Below are 18519 nucleotides of genomic sequence, written 5' to 3'. Positions count from 1 at the left end.
TTTTACAATTTTTATAAATAATAGGTAATGCTTTACCTATGCAACTATAGATTTTTTTAGCAGGTTAGATTGCCTACTAATAGAGCATTTCTAAATATTTGTGGTAGTTTTTCACTTTAGCAGAATTCTCTCAAGCGAAATATAAACTCTTCCATCTAGATCTGTTTGGTATGAAATTATAGTTTATATTCTAAATATTAAAATATATTCTCATGAAATTGTAAATTTAAAGTACAAAATTATATACTTTCAATGCTTTAGATAATCATGACCCAAAATTTATTTAGGATGAGCACTTTTTAGTTTTTATATAATTTATGTTAAATGGGGGCATATATTATATACTCAAAATGGAAGTAAGCTGCTTTTAAAGAGACAGCAGTCTATTTTCAGTCTCTTTTTTTTTTAAGTCTCCTTTTTAGTATTTTTAGTCTCCTTAATGTTAGACTACAAGTTATAAATTTTTAACCTGTCATGCGTTTAAGAACTGAAAGATTTCTCATTATCTTCAACATTTTAGTTGTTTCAGTCTGTATCTTTCTAACCTTAACTGCTAATATGTTTTGGTCCGGGCACATTAATTACAATGTTGTTAATTTGAGCCATAATCACCTAATCTTCTTCTGTTTTTCCTTGGCACTTTTTAAAATGTATTTTATTGATTGCTTCTTTCTACTCTATAAAGCTCTGACTCATTTTAGGTGCAGTATTCTGTGAATACAACTTAGTCTTCTACCACACTTACTTTTTTTATAACACTGTATTATTGACTCATACCTAATTTATTACCCACTGCTTATAACCACTAGATCTTTCCCTGTGGTAACATTCCCAGTTTGGCATTCCCTTATTCTATATTTGTGCATTTGATTTTTCCTTCCTCAGTGAGCCACATTACCTGACTTCACTGAATATCATTTTATTTTTATCCCAATTCTCCAATTAACAGCAACAAAAGTCATAATATATGTTAATCTTCTTTTCTAAAACTAAAAGGTACAGAATCAGCATTTATGGTACATTATATGTATCTCTGGAAACCAAGGTAGTTGTATTGCATGAAAAATGCTCATTATTCTTTCTTACCCTTCAGGAGCAAGCTTTCATGTTCTTCACTTAACAATTATATGTTTTAATTACACGAGCAATTTTGATGAAGAAAAAAATTTTAAGTAAAGTTAAGCAAAACAAAACAAAACAAAACAAAACCCACCCAACTGCTATTAGTATCTTCTTTTCCTTCCTCCAATCTTCCTCTCTTCCTTTCTTCCTTCTTTCCTTCCTTCCATTTTTGTTTTCTACCTACCTACCTGAAGTGGTAATAAAAATGGACTTATAGTATACATAACTTTGCAAGCTGTTTTTTACCTCATACTATTTTTGAAAATCTCTTCATATTAATAAGCTGACTTTTTAAAGCACTTTCTAAACAATGACACAGTAGCATCATCATCATAGGTAGCTGGAAAATGTAAAGATGAAGGGCCAGACTATGAACGTGGGATTGGTAGCAAAACGACTACTTTTTTTAGAAGTCAAAAATTACATTTTCAATATTACTTATGTGGAAAAAGAAAACAACACTGATTCTCAGACACTGAACTGCCCCCCAAAACTGGGTTTTAGCCATTATTAAACCTAGTCCTTTTTGAGAAGTGCCAAGGACAAGATTCTGCTTGCCAAACAAGGCATCTTAGACACTCTGGAAGGCAGAATTCTAGGATGGACCCCAAGAATCCCACCCCCTATTGTACATGTTCTATATAATCTCCTCCCCTTGACTGTGACTGGAACTTCTTAATAGATGTGCTATTACTCCTGTGATTAGGCTACACTCTATAGCAAAGGTAAAGAGATTCTGCAGAGGTGCTTATTAAAGTCCCTAGGAAATTGACTTGGAGTTAGTCAAAAGAGGGATTATCCTGGATGGGCCTGACCTACTCAGATGAGACCTTTGAAGTGCATTCAGGCCTCCTCTGAAGGGAGAGATTTGAAGCCAGAGAGATGCTCACCTACTGACTTTGAAGAAGCAAACAGCCATGTTGTAAACTGCCTATAGAGACAGCCGCATGGCAAGGATTTGAGAGCAGCCTCAGGTTGTTGAAAGTGGTCTCTGGCTAATTGCCAACAAGAAAAAGGAGTCCTTAGTCCGACCGGAACAAGAAATTTAATTCTGCCAATGACCGTGAGCTGGGAAGAGAACCCCCAGTTTCAGAAGCAATACAACCAGCAAACACCTAGATTGCAGCTACGTGAGATCTTAAGCAGGGCACCCAGCTAAACCGTGCTTGGACTCCTGACAACAGCCCCTGAGAAATATGTTTGTATTGTTTTAAGCCACCAAATTTGTGGTAATTTGTTACGCAGCATGGAACACTAATGCAGAGCATGCCATTACTATTTGATGGACAAAAGGAGAGAATACATTAGAATGGGAAGGCATATTTACGTGAATGCTTTTGTTATATTCTTTGATATAGCAAAAAACAAAATGAAGAACTTAAAAATTAAGAACCTTGGTATAAATCAGTACTGCCAGGTTGTGAATATCCACTAGCTCATCCCCATTATTCAACAAAGGCTCCAGAACATAATTTGGGGGAACTTTTTTGTAGCAATCTCTCTTCTTACTTGAGGTAGAGAATGGATAAGCAAGTTAAATCTCTACAGCAGTGATTTCTAACATTTTAGATAAAATTTTCTTTTAAAAGTCTGTTTAAAAAGGTAGACTTCTTTTACCATAGATGTGTACATATGCAAATAAGCACAATATTTCCAATGTATTTGAGGAGACTCATTAAATCCTCCCAAAACTCATTCATAGACCACTTCAGGTCTTCGCGTCCAGGTTAAAAATTCAGCTCTAGTGTAAAAATCACGGAGCCACTAGAATCTAAGTTTGAAATTGCCTATATGTGAATGATCTTTAGAGACCCAAAGATACCCCCTGAGTATGAGGTAGAGGCCACCTGTCCTTTTTGTCAGGGCCCACTAGACCCATCAATAAATCCAGACTACATCCTACAACACCCCTTGGAAACATGCTATAGCAATTCTGGAAGAAATAAAAAAAGTGCTACCACAGTAGGAAGGGAGAGGGAAATAAATGATAACAAAAAGTGGCATCCAATTAAGCCAGTACAAGTTTCAGCTGATGTTCCTGATAATAAAACAAAATCAAGAACGAAAGTCTAAATAGCCACACAGAAAATTGCTTTGTAGGATACCGCAAATGTGAAATATTACAATATGTACTGTATTCTCACTGTTGGTAAAGAAGATATAATTTTCTTCCACTTTTGATCACATTACAGGGACCTCTATAATGTATTGACTTATACTATCACATCACAAATACAGAGGTTAATCACTTTCTTCTCCCCACAATTTCTCAAAGCCAACAGAATAGAAACATCGGCCCTGGGGCAAGGATTAGGCATATAATATACTCCTTTCTCTCTGTTTTCAGTATTATGCATTATGCATTACAGGGGGAGTCTGGAAACCACTGGCCCAGGTGCATCTATTGGCTAGAGTTAAGACATTAAGGGAGATATTTCTATGCGGCCTTCTCTTCTCCCTTGTAGAGGAGTTTCCAACAGGTGCATCCTCTTCCGCATCTTGCAGTAAGTTTATTGGGACAGACTTTTTCCCTGCACAGGGTTCACCTTCAGTTTGAGTTAGATAATTTCTACTCTGAGGGAAAGTATCAGGGATCCCATGTGCTACCGATCCAAGATGCATCTTCAATCCAGTTTTATTAGTAATAATGCTTATATGTGCTTATATTTATATTCCTGATGCTATGCCTATTTTGAATTGGTGCCAAATGCAGAGGAAAAAGAAAGCAAATAACAATTTATGTAGATATGCCATTAATATATTTTTTGTTTTGAAATACTATCTCATTTTTTTTCCTCTCTTGGTAATGGAAATCTCTAATGGATGTAATTCACATTATATATATTGATAGGATTGCTTGGAGAAAATTGCTTTGAAGTACCAGCTAGTAAGAACTAAATGCAGTCTCATACTACAAACACCAGGCAGAAAGTCTATGTGAGGTGCTCAGTCCAAAGTCCCTGTAGAGCCAAGTAAGAACAAGAACTCAACATCAAGCCAGCTTTAGAGTGTGCTGATAAATTTGGCCCTCAGATTTCTGTCCATCTAGGTTATTGGGACAAGGCAAAGTCTGACAGGACATTTAATCAGGTACATAGATTTCACTGATAAAAATTCATTAGTTAGCATTATAATATGTCTTTTAGAAACTGAATAAACAACAGAGTGAACAAGTAATAGAGAAATAGTGTTTTGAAACATCAAGACAGAAGGGTAATAAGAACAAATAGTAACGTCCAGACAAGTTAAGAGTCAGTTATAACCAGGGGAAAATATTTGCAAATTATATATCTGATTAAAAAAAAACTTGCACTCAGGTTTATAAAGAACCCTTACAATGGGAAAATAAGAAGGAAAATGACCCAGTTTTTTTAAATAGGCAAATATTTGAATAGACATTCACCAAAGGAAATAAAAGAACGGCAAATGAGCCCATGAAAAAATGTTCAATAGCATTAATCATTAGGGAAATGCAAATTAAAACCCCAGATAGATACCACCTCATACCCACAAGATGGCTATAATTAAAAAGACAAATAATAACTAGTGTTGACAAGGATGTGAAGAAACTGCAACCCATAACCCTCATACTTTGCTGGTAGGAATCTAAAATGGTGCACCCACTTTGGATTACAGTTTGGCAGTTTCTTAAAAATTTAAACATACACTTATAAAACCAATAAGAAATTACACTTCTGGGTATCTACTCAAGAGAAATAAAACCCACAACAAAGACTTGCACATGAATATTCATAGCAGCATAATTCACAATAGCCCCAGACTAGAAGTTACCCAAATGACCATCAACTGGTGAGTGGATTAACAAAATATACCCACAGAATGGAATATCAGTAGGCGATAAAAAGCAACAAAGTACATATACATACTACAACATGAAAGACTCTCAATAAATTTTGCTAAGTGAAAAAAAGCAGCGGTAAAACACCACATATTGTACAATTTTGTTTATACAAAAGATACAGAAAAGGCAAATGTATGGAGACAGAAAGTAGGTTAGTGGTTCCCTGGGGTTAGGGGTGGGAAAGAGGAGGGACTACAAATGGGTGCAAAGGGTTTTTTGGAGTGAAAGAAATGTTTTAAAATTGGATTAAAGTGATGGTTGCACAACTTTGTAAATATACTAAACTTGTACAACTCTGTAATATATACTAAAAGTCATGATTGTACACTTAAAAATGGATTAATTATATGACATGAATATAAGATATTGATAAGCTGCTTTTGAAAAAAAACACCAAACCAAAAAAAAAAAAGTCATGAATTGGACAGCAATCAATAACTGTTAATGAAAGAAACTGAATAGAACCATACTTTTGAAGGTCAGTATGGCAATGTCTATAAAGACTTTAAATGTACATACCTTTGGCCCTCTAATATTTTAGGAATTTGTTTTACACTTATATACTCATATAAATGCACAAAAATAGATGGACAAGGCCCTTCCTTGAAATATTGTTTGAAATTTTTTAAAAGCCCAAAACATTCTATGTATCTATTATTAGGCTGATAGTTACATAAATTATATACATAAAATTAAATACTGTGTAGAGCTTTTTAAGGAATAAGATAGCTATTTAGGTTTAATTGTGTCTAAGATATATTGTTACTTGGAAAAAAACCCTATATACCATACATGCTATGTTTCCCACTGGTATAAATGTGTTTGTATATGCACAGAATATACAAAGGATATACCCAAGCATTGTCTCTGAAGCACAGGACAAGGGGAGAAGGGACTAAAAACCATTACTTTTATTATTATTATTATTTCTAAAGACAGAATCTCCCTCTGTTGCCCAGGCTGGAGTGCAGTGGCATGATCATGGCTCATTGCAGCCTCAACCGCCCCGGCTTGTGCAATTCTCCCACCCCAGCCTCTCCAGTAGCTGGGACTACAGATGTGGGCAACCACTCTTGGCTAATTTTTTTGATTTTTAGTAGAGATGAGGTCTTGATATGTTACCCAGGCTGTCCTCAAACTCAGCCCAAGCAATCCTCCCACCTCAGCCTCACAAAATGCTGGGATTACAGGCATGAGCCACCAAGCTCAGCTTACTTTTAAGTTACGTATGCTTTTCTACTATTTTAACTTCTCTATCTATCTATCTATCTATCTATCTATCTATCTATCTATCTATCTATCTACACATATACATATACATAACCTCTATAAAAATAAATTTAAATAAATTATTAATACAACACTAAAGAAAAAGCAAGGTAAATAAATAAAGGAATTAGATGGTCACCACTGGGGAATGAACCATTAAGTATACTGAACCTTTCTGATATAGCAAAAACAAGTCTTGCACTATAATTAACTTACCATTTTGCAAAAAGATTGTACCAGTAGCTTTTGCATTAGTGCAGTGAGGGAAATATAGCTCTTACAAGTTTCAGTATAGACCAGTCTGACCAATATGGTGAAACCCTACTAAACTCTACTAAAAATACAAAAATTAGCCAGGCGTGGTGACGTGTACCTGTAGTCCCAGCTACTTGGGAGGCTGAGACAGGAGAATTGCTAGAACCCGGGAGGCGGAGGTTGCAGTGAGCCGAGATTGCGCCACTGCACTCCAGCCTGGGCAACAGAGTGAGACTCCATCTCAAAAAAAAAAAAAAGAAAGAAAGAAAGAAAGAAAAAGTTTCCATATATAGTGTGTGGTATTATACATGAGATTAAAACTGGCCAATTACTAGATAGCTCAATGAAGATTATGCTCTTAGAGGAATCATGGGCAATTTCCCATGTGCTATTGATGGCAGCAATCTGTTCAGTATTGAACTACTTTTCTTTGATGGGGGAGTATAAAAAGATACTTTGCTGTAAGTATGTAACAGCAGGGTAGTAATAGTAATAGCTCCCATTTATTGTGTGTCTACTTTGTGCTGGCTACTTTACATACACACTTTATCTCTAATTCTTTGCTTCATTTAAGGAAACAGGCTCAGGGAATTAAACTCCTTACAAAAAGATCCACTGTGCTAATAGAGCCAGGTCTCCTTGATGTCAAAGCTGGCACTTTTCCACCAAGTGTTACAGTAATATAGAGTACAGTAGAGAGATACTCTTTCATGATTTGAACAACCACATACTTTTACATCTAATTTTTACCTGTTCGTCTACTTCTTGAAAACTGTCAACATCAGTACCATTTGTTTCAAACTTTCCACATGTGCCACTAAGAGATGAGCTGCTATCACCAATGCTGCTTTCTGAGGTGCCTGTGACACTGTCACTAGCTGGCCGTGAAGACACGAAGAGGCTGATATTCTCAAAATCATCGTCACAGAACCTGTTCTCAGCATCCACTTTCTGCATTTTTGCTGGATTGTAGGGTTTTAGGAAGGAGGAATAAACATATCCTTTCACATCTGGATAGGAAATAAAAAGAAAGAAGAACCAAGTTCATGGGTATACTCTTCCCAAACATGTGCCCTCAGAAAAATCTCAGTTTAAAGAAGAGTGGTAATTCTGGGGAAAAGCTTACTTCCTGTGTCCACAAGCCACCTGCTTGTACTCCCCAGTGGATCTTTCTGTTCTATCACAGCCACCAAGTCTCCTTCCAGAAGATTGATGTCATATTCTTGTGTAGCATTGCACTTGCGCTTAGCTTGATAGAGTTCCTTTGCACTATATGTGGATAGAAGTTTGGAGCGATGAATGTCAGTTTGATGTGGCATTTCTGGCTGGGAGACATAAGGAGAAGTTTTGGTTTAGACAGATACATAATAAAATCCTCATGGAGTTAGTAAATATTTTTTCCCTGGAGATTTTTAAAACGTAGGAGTCATATATTTTTAGAGGATTATTTCAAGGTGCAGGCATAGAGCAGGCTATTATCGTAAAGTACCCAGCTGAGTTATTTAGTGAAAAATGTCTCTAGTAAGCACAGGAGGGCAGTGTTGTAGAGAAGAAAAAACAAGAATAAGAAGGCAGAGGTTCTAATCCCTCTTGGATGTTGCACAACCATTTTAAACTCTTTGCCATTCTGTAGACAACCCCTTGCATATTAAGCATTGATAAATAATATTCAGCTAAGTAAATTGTACATGTACATGTCTTTATCTGGGAAATATCATCAGCAAATTAGACAAGAATCAAGACGCTTATACTCCCCCCTCAGCTCGGGCCCTAAGAGACTTTGAGAAACCCGCTTATCTCTGGGGTCTGGTATGCCTTATGTAGAAAAGGAAACGGCTGGACTATATGATTTATCTTTATAAAATCTTATTCAACAAATATTTATTGAGTGCCTCCTACCTTGTGACAAGCAGACAAGCACCATTTTAGTCATTTTAGGCACTTTGGGGATACATCATGTACAAAGTAGAAAAAAAATCCATGATCTTATGGAGCTTATGGTATATAGGATAGAAATGTACAAGAAATTCTACACATACGTAAATTATAGGATATTAGAATGAGATAAGTGATCTGGAAAATAATATGATACTACCACTTGGATAAGGCAAAGAGGTGAAAGTTATCATTGTCATGAATGCTGCCAAACTCACCAGAATCTGCACAGGTTTCTTCTTTTCAAAACTGAGTTTCCTCTCAATAAAGGTGGCACTGTTTTCTTTCACACAATTCAAATTTTGGATCTCTTCTAGTACTTGATTCTGAATCTCAGAAATGCTTGAAACCAACAGTGGCACCTATAGGTAGAAATAATATGGCATTGTTTCCAGACACCTGGATAATCATATCAGGTGTTAAATGTATTGAGCTGTGATGAACAGTTGAGGAGGTGTATGGTAGCTCCACTGTGAAAAGTTAGGGCAACTTTAGAACTTCCAGATAAATATAGTCTAATTTATTGTCTCTAGAAACCTCACAAACATGATAGAAATTTTTTTTAAGTTTCAAGCCAAATGAAAGAACAGAAGAGAAAAAATAGCAATGAAGTCTTGGAAGAAAAGCTCAGGAGCTCATGGCAGTAGGTACCTCCCTTGTGGTGGGGTAGGATGGTGGCAAGGGAAAGCAGCTAAAAGAAGGAGCACTGATTAAGAGCCTGTGCTGGTTTTAAAACAAATTCTTCAACATTGCTTCTTACAAAGAAATGGAGTTTACATCCTTACCCCTCAAAAACTGGGTAAGTCTGGCATAGTGGCTCATGCCTGTAATCACAGTCAATAGGGAGGCTGAGGTAAGAAGACTGCTTGTGCCCAAGAATTTGAGACCAGCCTGGGCAATGTAGCAAGACCTTGTCTCTAAAAAATTTTTAAATCTTAGCCAGGCATGGTAGTACATGCCTGTAGTTCAGCTAATCAGGAAGCTGAGGCCAGAAGATCACTTGAGCCCTGGAGTTCAAGACCAGCCTGGGCAACTAGTCACTACTAAAAAAAAATTTTTTTTTCAGGCTGGAGAGCAGAGGCACGATTTTGGCTCACTGCAACCTCCAACTCCCTGGTTCAAGTGATTCTCCTGCCTCAGCCTCCCGAGTAGCTGGGATTATAGCCACGCATCACCACGCCCAGCTAATTATTTTTTGTATTTTCAGTAGAGACGGGGTTTCACCATGTTGGCCAGGATGCTGTCCATCTCCTGACCTCATGATCCGCCCGCCTCGGCCTCCCAAAGTGCTGGGATCACAGGCATAAGCGACCGCACCTGGCCTGCTACTAAAAATTACAAAATAATAATAATAATAATTAATAAATAAAATTAGCCCGGTGAGGTGGTGTGTGCCTGTAATCCCAGCTACTCTGGAGGCTGAGGCAGGAGGACTGCTTGGACCTGGGAAGTTGAGGCTGCAGTGAGCTCTGTGATCACACCATGACACTCCAGCCTGGGTGACAGAGTGAGATCCTGTCTCAATAACAACAACAGCAACAACAAAACAGCTTTCTTGCTCTCTGGCTTCCAAATGGATTCAATCAATCCATCATTAAGGAGCACCTGTAGGAAATTAGAATGGGGGAAGAAAATGAGATAAGGATATTTATTTCCTAATTTTGCTTTCAGTAGTATTGACAGAAACACACAGCTCCTATCAAGTCACCCTCTCCACACACCTCTCTCTCTACACATTGCTGTGACTGCTCCCTCCCCATATTTCTTTGAACCTAGATGTTGTTGTACCCCAAACCCCTATGCCTGCCCAGGGCAAGGCACTATTTCTAAAGGTTTTCCTGTGCCATACTCACATTTTTGTAAATAGTTATTAAAGTTTTCTCCAAATGCCTAACTTGAATGCATTATGTTTTTCCTACTGGAATCATGACTAATACACAAATCACATACTTTACATGCTTAATGTGAACTCAACCAAATCTATGCTATAACTGTATTGAAGGGGGTATAGAAAGAGTGTGCCTGACTATAGCAAATGTAGGGGTATAGAGAGAAGAGAGAGCTAAATCCTCATTTTTCATAGTGGAATGTATTATACCTAAAATGTATTAATAATGAAATGACAACACAAGAGTCTTATTTTTAAATATGAAGGTAAATACCAAGAGAATCATCTAAAAGAGTTGGAAAGTAGTTACCACTGAGGCGGGAGAAATGAAATAAAGGGAGCGAAGGACAAATGTTTTTCGTCATCAAACCTGAATAACTACTTGAATCTTTATGTGTATGCATAACTCTAATAAAAATGAAAATTAAAAACAGAGCTTTGAATTCTTCAAAAAGATAGAATTACCATATGATTCAGCAATCCCACTTGTGGGTATATATCCAAAATAATTGAGAGCAGGATCTTGAAGAGATATTTGCACACCTATGGTCATTGCAGCATTATTCACAATAGCCAAGAGATAGACACAACCCAAATGATCATTGACATATGAGTAAATAAACAAAATGTGTTTTAGGGGTTTTTTTTGTTTTTTTTGTTTGTTTGTTTTTTTTTTTGAGACGGAGTTTCACTCTTGTTACCCAGGCTGGAGTGCAATAGTGCAATCTCAGCTCACTGCAACCTCTGCCTCCCAGATTCAGGTGATCCTCCAGCCTCAGCCTCCCGAGTAGCTGGGATTACAGGCATGTGCCACCACACCTGGCAAGTTTTTGTATTTTTAGTAGAGACAAGGTTTCGCCATGTTGGCCAGGCTGGTCTTGAACTCTCGGCCTCAAGTGATCCGCCTGCCTCAGCCTCCCAAAGTGCTGGGATTACAGGCGTGAGCCACCACATCCAGCCCAAAATGTGTTTTTTATATATAATGAAATATTCACATTTAAAAATGAAAGAAATCCTATCACATGCTACAACATGAATGAATCTTGAGGGCATTATATTAAGCAAAATAAGGCAGTCACAGAGACAAACACTGTATGATTCCATTTACATGAGGTATTTAAAGTAGTCAAATTTGTAGAAACAGAAAATAGAATGATGGTTGCCAGGGACTTGGGGGAGGGGAGTATGGGGACTTGTTTAATGAGTATAGTTTCAGTTTTGCAAGATGAAAATGTTTTGGAGAGCTATTACACAACAATATAAGTATACTTAACACTACTGAAATGTACACTTAAAAATTCTTATAATGGTAAATTGTGTTTTTTTATACAATTAAAAATTAAAAAATTATTTACATTATTATTCTCATTTTAATTCATATGAGAAAATTTAAACAGAAGGATACATTAATTTACACAATGTAGTATAGCAGTGAGCAGGTATTAAAACAAGGTACTCTAGTGTTCTCTAATCACTATTCAATTCTGCCTTTCAGAAATACATGTAGTTATGCAAGATGTGTTACCATTGGGTAAGCTGTGTGAGGGTTGTACAGGATCTCCGTAATACTTCTTACCACTGCATATGAATCTCTAAGTATCACAAAATAAAAAGTTTAAATATACAGTACATATAAAATAAAGAATAAAATCATTTTAATGACGATAACTTCTCCAAAATGCCTTTTACTTTAAGATGCTAGAAATTTCTCAAAAAAAAGCATCTCTATGCTCTTGTTTGGCTATGGACTGCAATGTGAAAGATAATCAGATAATTTAAAATAGAAACTGAAAATGCCTTTAAAAATCACATGATTCAAAGTGGGGATCAAAGATACCTAAAATAACATGTCTTTTCTGACTAGTAAATTCCTGCCAAAGCTCAACTTTGTTCTGAACTTATGAACCCACCTTCTACCATGACCTCAGAATGAAATTATTGAAATAATTTGCAAATTAAATGTGTTTCATTGAGAAAGTAGTAACAAGAGATTATTTTAAAATAAATAGTGTTGGAGCAACTGGAAAGTCATTTGGAAAAAGATAAAATTAAATCCATATTTTACAACATGAACCAGGATAAAATCTACATGGATTGATTATTTAAATAAAAAAATATGAAACCCTAAATATACTAGAAGAAACACTGCTGAATTTATTTGGAACCTTAAAATATGGAAGTCCTTTATAAGATTCAAAATCTAGAAGTCATAAAATGAAATTAATAAATCTGACTGCATTTTTTAAAAACACAAACATTAGCATGAAAAAAAATCACAAGTGAAGTCAAAGACAAATGTTAACTTGGAAAAAGTAGTCTCAATTTTTATCTCAACAAAAGGCTTATCTCCCTAGCATATACATTGCTGCTAGAAATTAAGGAGAAAAATACCAAGAACCCAAAGAAAAAGGAGTAAAACACATGAACAACTAACTCACAGGAAGATAAATAGCCCTCATATGTGAAGACTCTCAATCTCACTAATACTTAAAGAAATGCAAATTAAAATTACACTTGAAACCTATTAGATTGGCAAAAATCCAGAGAAACCAGCTTTCTTACATGTTAGAAGTGGGAATCCAAAATGGTACATAGTTAAGCAGGGAATCTGGCAATATCCAGCAAAATTACATATGTCTTTACCCTTTGACACAGAGATCCCACTTCTATCATTTCTATAAATCTGTCCTACAGATACATCTGCCCACGTATCACGACCCGGCATTATTTGTAATAAAAAAACATTGGAAATAGATCAAATACTCATCAATAGGGACATGTTAATACACAAAAGAATACATATTGTATGATTCCATTTATATGAAGTACAAAACAGGTCAAACAATGTATGGTAATACAGGTTAGAAAAATGGTTACCTTTAGGTGCCTGGGAATGGTCATGAGTGATCTTTATGGGGAACTGGAGAGGGATTATATCTTGATCTGGGTGGTAGTTACATGGATGTGTATATGCAAATATTGATTGAGATGTGCAGTTCAGACTGGTGCAGTTTAATTATTGAAGTTATTACTTCAATTTAATAAGTTTTAAAACAGAGTGCTGATCAGGGAAATACAAATAAAAACCACAATGAGATACCACTGCACACCCATTAGGATAGCTATAACAATAATAATAATAATAATAAAGAGGTGTGGAGAAATTGAAGCTCTCAATCGATACTGCTGAGAAGATAAAATAGTGTGGCCACTTTGGAAAACAGTCTGGTAGTTTTTCAAAAGGTTAAACATAGAGTTAACATATGATCCAGAAATTCCACTCCTAGGTATATAATCAACAGAAATGAGAACATATATCCACTAAAAACCTGAATGTTTATAGAAGCATTGCTAATAACAGCCCAAAAATGGAAATAACCCAAATGCCCATCAACTGACGAATGAATAAGTAAAGTGTGGTATATTCATACAATGGAATGTTATTTGGCGATAAAATGAATGAAATAATGAAACATGCTAGGCATGAAGAAACCTTGAAATGTTATGCTAAATAGAGGAAGCCAGTCACAAATAACCATGTACTGTATGATTTCATTTATACAAAATGCCCAGAATAGGAAAATCTGTCCAGGCAGGAAGTAAATTGATAGTTGCCTAGAGCTGGGGAGGTTGGGAAAAAATGTGAATGGGTACAGGGTTCCTTTAGGGGGCTATGACAATGTTCTAAAATTGGTTGTGGCAATGGCTGCACAACTCTTGTGAATATACTAAAAATAATCAAATTGTATACTTTAAATAGGTGGAATGTATGGTATACAAATTATATCACAATAAAGTTATTTTAAAAATAGGGGACTGGTTATACATTATTATACAGCCATGCAGTAAGTTACTATAAAGGTGTAAAAAGAATTAGGAAGCTCAGGCTGGGCGCAGTGGCTCATGCCTGTAATCCCAGCACTTTGGAAGGCCGAGGCGAGTGGATCACCAGAGGTCAGAAGTTCGAGACCAGCCTGACCAAAATGGAGAAACCCCGTCTCTACTAAAAACACAAAAATTAGCTGGGCTTGGTGGCACATGCCTGTAATCCCAGCTACTTAGGAGGCTGAGGCAGGAAAATCGCTTGAACCCGGGTGGTGGAGGTTGCAGTAAGCCGAGACTGGGCCTTTGCACTCCAGCCTGGGCAACAAAAGTGAAACTCCATCCCCCCCGGCCAAAAAAAAAAAAAAAGAATGAGGAAGCTCTTTATGTACTATTATAGATGCATTCTCAGAATATATTGTTAAAGAGCAAGTGCAGAATGGTATATATAATATGCTGTTTTTTACTTTTAAGAAATAAAAATATATATTTGCATTTATTGTTACTGGCATGAGAAAGCACTAAATGCATAAAAATAAACTAATAAAAATGGGGATGAGAGTGGCGAATGGGATGCTAGAGGAACAGGTATGAGTGTGAGACTGATTATACATTTACACAGTTTTGGCTTTTGAACCCTGTAAACATAGCCCTTGTTTATTCAATTTAATTTAATTCAAAGTATAAGTTAAAAGTTAATTAATGCACAATAGAAAATAAAGTAGGGACAATTGTTTCTGCTCCAGGTGTTACCCATTGAATAGCTGTCCATCTCATTCAGATGAGAACTAGTGTACTTGAAACGTAGGGCCAAGAAACCAAGCTAATTTTTCAAAAGTTGATATAAGTTGTAAATATCTTTCTTCCTCATCAGGAAAATCATTATAAAATTATATCCTAATGGGAGGCGAAGCTACACACACACACACACACACACACACACACACACACACACACACACACACACAAAACCAGGCTTCTCTTTCTTGGGGAAAAATGAAATCAAAACAAAGCATGGTTTGAACGTTATCCTGCATCTTTCATTATGCTGAGATGGCCTTCTTTTTAGAGCCACATCTTAAATAGTCACAGTTAACATCTAAGAACTATTGATCAGAAAAAAATACAAAATATAAATTGTTGATAAGCTTCAATGTTGCATCAGGCAGGTGGAGCAAGGCTGAAAGGTGTTTGGTATTTGAAAAGGCATCTCCAAAAAAGAATTACAAATGTGTAAGTCACAGTAAACCTGAACTAGGAAACCCTCTTTGAGTTTCCCATGGATAAGACAAATAAGGAACAGGAGACTATCTGACTGGTTTTAGTTAAAATAAATACACACACACCACACGGCACACATGTGCACACTCTGAACAGGGCTTTTGTATGGGTGTGGTTTCTAGCAGATCCAGTAGGCCAAGGTAGCTAGCTAGGTGTTGGTGCTGTGCTTACCGGCACAAGTGTGGAGTAAGCCTGCTGTGCCACGAGCATCAGGTCCCTAAGGAGGGTAATGAAGCTGCATAGACAGTTCAACAGAATCTTCCGAGCAGCCTGGTTGAATGCCTGGAGCTCCTCCACAAGCTGGGCGTTGAGGGCCTCATACTCCTTTTTGGCCAAGTCTGACTCCTCTCCCGCTGATCGCTGCAGGTAGCTGTTGCAATCCAGCAGTTTGTCATAGCGTTTCTGGATGAGCTTGTGAGGCCCTGGGAATAAGGACAGCAGGGCTGACAAGGGGGTCAGGATGAGTCTCTGTAAGTGAGATGCCTGCCAAAAGAAAAAATGAGCCCATTTCAGAGAGAGGATCAGCCCATACCTTGTCCAGTTCTGCTATCCATAGGTTTACCTTTTCCCCCACTAGAAGCACAAAAGAAAACAGGAAAGCACCTACCCAGATTAAAAGAGGATCTGATCATTTTGTGTCTGGCTAAACCTATTCAAAGACTTAAAACAGGAGCTCTAGGTTGTAACATTGAACCTAAAAAGTGAGCAGGAAGAGGAATACAAAAGTTAAAGCCTGCTCACCCAAAATATAACTCCACTTTTTTCTCTACAGTCTTTGGTTTTGTCATTGTCATCTCCTTCAACACTTTTTCACTCCCCTCCTTTCTCATCCCAGAGCCAGCACTTGAGGGTAGGGGGAATCTCTAGCCTTTGACTACCAAGACTGTGTAAAAGATTCACCATATCGCTCCCACCTTCTGCTGGCAGCAAAAGTAATATAGTTCATCCCATAGGAGACTGTACCCTATTCTTCCCATATCAGCCCCAAATCCCTGGCTACACTGGAGGCTTATGTTTGATAGTGGAATTATATCCCCTATACAGATAGTAACCCCTTAATAAAGGTATTTTAATCTTGACACAGAAATGACCACAGAGTTGTAACTTGTTTTATTTTTAATTAATTAATTAATTTTGAGACAGGGTCTCACTCTGTCGCCCAGGCTGGAGTGCAGTGGCACTTTCTCAGCTCACTGCAGCCTTTGCTCAAGCCATCCTCCCACCTCAGCCTCCCGAATAGCTAGGACTACAGGAATGTGTCACCATGCTTGGCTAATTTTTAAAATTTTTGGTAGAGATACGGTCTCACTCTATTGCCCAAGATGGTCTTGAACACTTAGGCTCAAGCAATCCTCTCACCTTGGCCTACACGTTCTGTTTTAAATACATTAAAGGATTAAGCTGATGCTGTTTCTGTGTCTTAAATTGTTTACACTTTTTGGCCTGAGTCATTGAAAATGAACGTCATAGAACTGCCCAACTTCATGACATGACCTGATCATCGTAGATTTAATTTCTTCTATTTCTCTTCTGTTTTACATTTGCTGGCTGCCCTACTTTACCCTTTATCATATATGCTTATATGATATTTTATGATAATTTGGAAGTAGGTTTCTCTTTTGTAACCCGAAAGCTATCCTAGGGAATCAGCATCTGAGCAGCAGCTTGTATTAACTAACTTAAATGGCCCCTGGTAAGTTGGTCTGAACTCATGGGAAACCTAGGGGAGAGGGAAACCAATCTCTTATTGGCACCAGCAATAGCCAACACAAATTAAATTTGATGTCTAGCTTATGAGATAATCAATATACACCTACAGACTGTTTAATGAGTCTCTTGATAAACAAAGAATCTATTTACTGTATCTGGGATAAATTACTATGTTTGTGACTTGACTGGATTCTACAGGTAATCTAATTACAGTATTTTATATATATATATATATCCAGTGACTCACAGACACAAAATGATTCACCTTTACTTAGGAATTGTTGTTAGAACAAATAAGAATTAGACTTTATTATTTTGTCCTAAAAAAGTGTAGATATGTATTACTCATGGTTAGATAAGAATAACTGCTCTGCCTTTAGATAGATTTTGAGTTCTTAATATTTGATTTTTAAAAAGAGTTCTATATATGTTATCCATAAAAGTTACTTTTATATTGAGCCTTCTCACAATTTTTTTAACTTAGCCTAATTAATCTTGTGGTTTTATGCAAGGTATGCAGGACACTTCTGGCTTCTTTCCATCAAAGTCTGGAGCATGCTTGCTGAGGGAGAAGCTACATATCACACTTTCAGGTGGTACTCAATAAATATATATTAACTTAATGTATTGGAACTAAGCTAAAGAGCAAACCTTTAAAGACTTTTCTAGAATGTGTGCTCTCTATAATTAAATGCAGAAAATACATAAAGAACTAGCCACATCTTTTCCATTAAACATATACTGTAAAAACATCTATCTATCTATCTATCTATCTATCTATCTATCTATCTATCTATCTACCATCTATCTATCTATCTCATCATCACCATCATCTATCTGTCTGTATCTATCCATCCATCCATTCATCTGTCGTTGACCTGTTTCTCTATCATTTTAGCTCAGATGTAAGCCTGACTTTCCATTCTCCAGTGCCAGAAAAGCAAAATGTTCCTGCCTGGTTTTTCTACTAGATCGGGGGCTGTATGACTTCCTAGGGTTTGGAATTATGTGAGGCTCTTCACTGGTTGTCACAACGTCTTGATGTGAGGGGATGTTACTGAGATTTTGAGCCTGGTGGGCCAAAAATGCTGAACATCCTCCACCAAAAGGCCACTCCATGATGATTTGTCTTACCCAAAATGCCTATAATGCCAACACGAAAATGCCACTTTCAAGGTGATCAGTCTATCTTCTATATAATTCTTGAAATACTACTATGAAATAATAATACCTATAGAAACACAAGGCACTAAATTAAAATTAATATTACCCAGAGTAACTTACTACTAAAATGTGTTATTGGCTCAAGCATGATTTTATGATTCCCAAGATATATTTTATAGAACTCTTACAAAATAAATGTTTCACCATATAA

General features: G+C 36.7%; 1 protein-coding gene across 1 annotated transcript in view; it reads right to left on the bottom strand.

The window, feature by feature from the left end:
* The window catches only part of ARHGEF38 (Rho guanine nucleotide exchange factor 38), a 128766-nt gene that overhangs the window by 6589 nt on the left and 103658 nt on the right, over nucleotides 1-18519 (bottom strand). Inside the window, exons 10-13 of the mRNA XM_004040230.5 lie at nucleotides 15606-15917; nucleotides 8662-8805; nucleotides 7635-7833; nucleotides 7259-7518 (exon numbers count right to left, since the gene is read on the bottom strand). Coding sequence (XP_004040278.1) covers nucleotides 7259-7518; nucleotides 7635-7833; nucleotides 8662-8805; nucleotides 15606-15917 — 915 coding nt within the window. The remainder of the gene's footprint in view (nucleotides 1-7258; nucleotides 7519-7634; nucleotides 7834-8661; nucleotides 8806-15605; nucleotides 15918-18519) is intronic.

Source organism: Gorilla gorilla, chromosome 3 (assembly GCF_029281585.2).
Source record: "Gorilla gorilla gorilla isolate KB3781 chromosome 3, NHGRI_mGorGor1-v2.1_pri, whole genome shotgun sequence".
In the NCBI taxonomy this organism is placed as follows: domain Eukaryota; kingdom Metazoa; phylum Chordata; class Mammalia; order Primates; family Hominidae; genus Gorilla; species Gorilla gorilla.
This window is presented reverse-complemented; position numbering and strand designations above follow the sequence as displayed.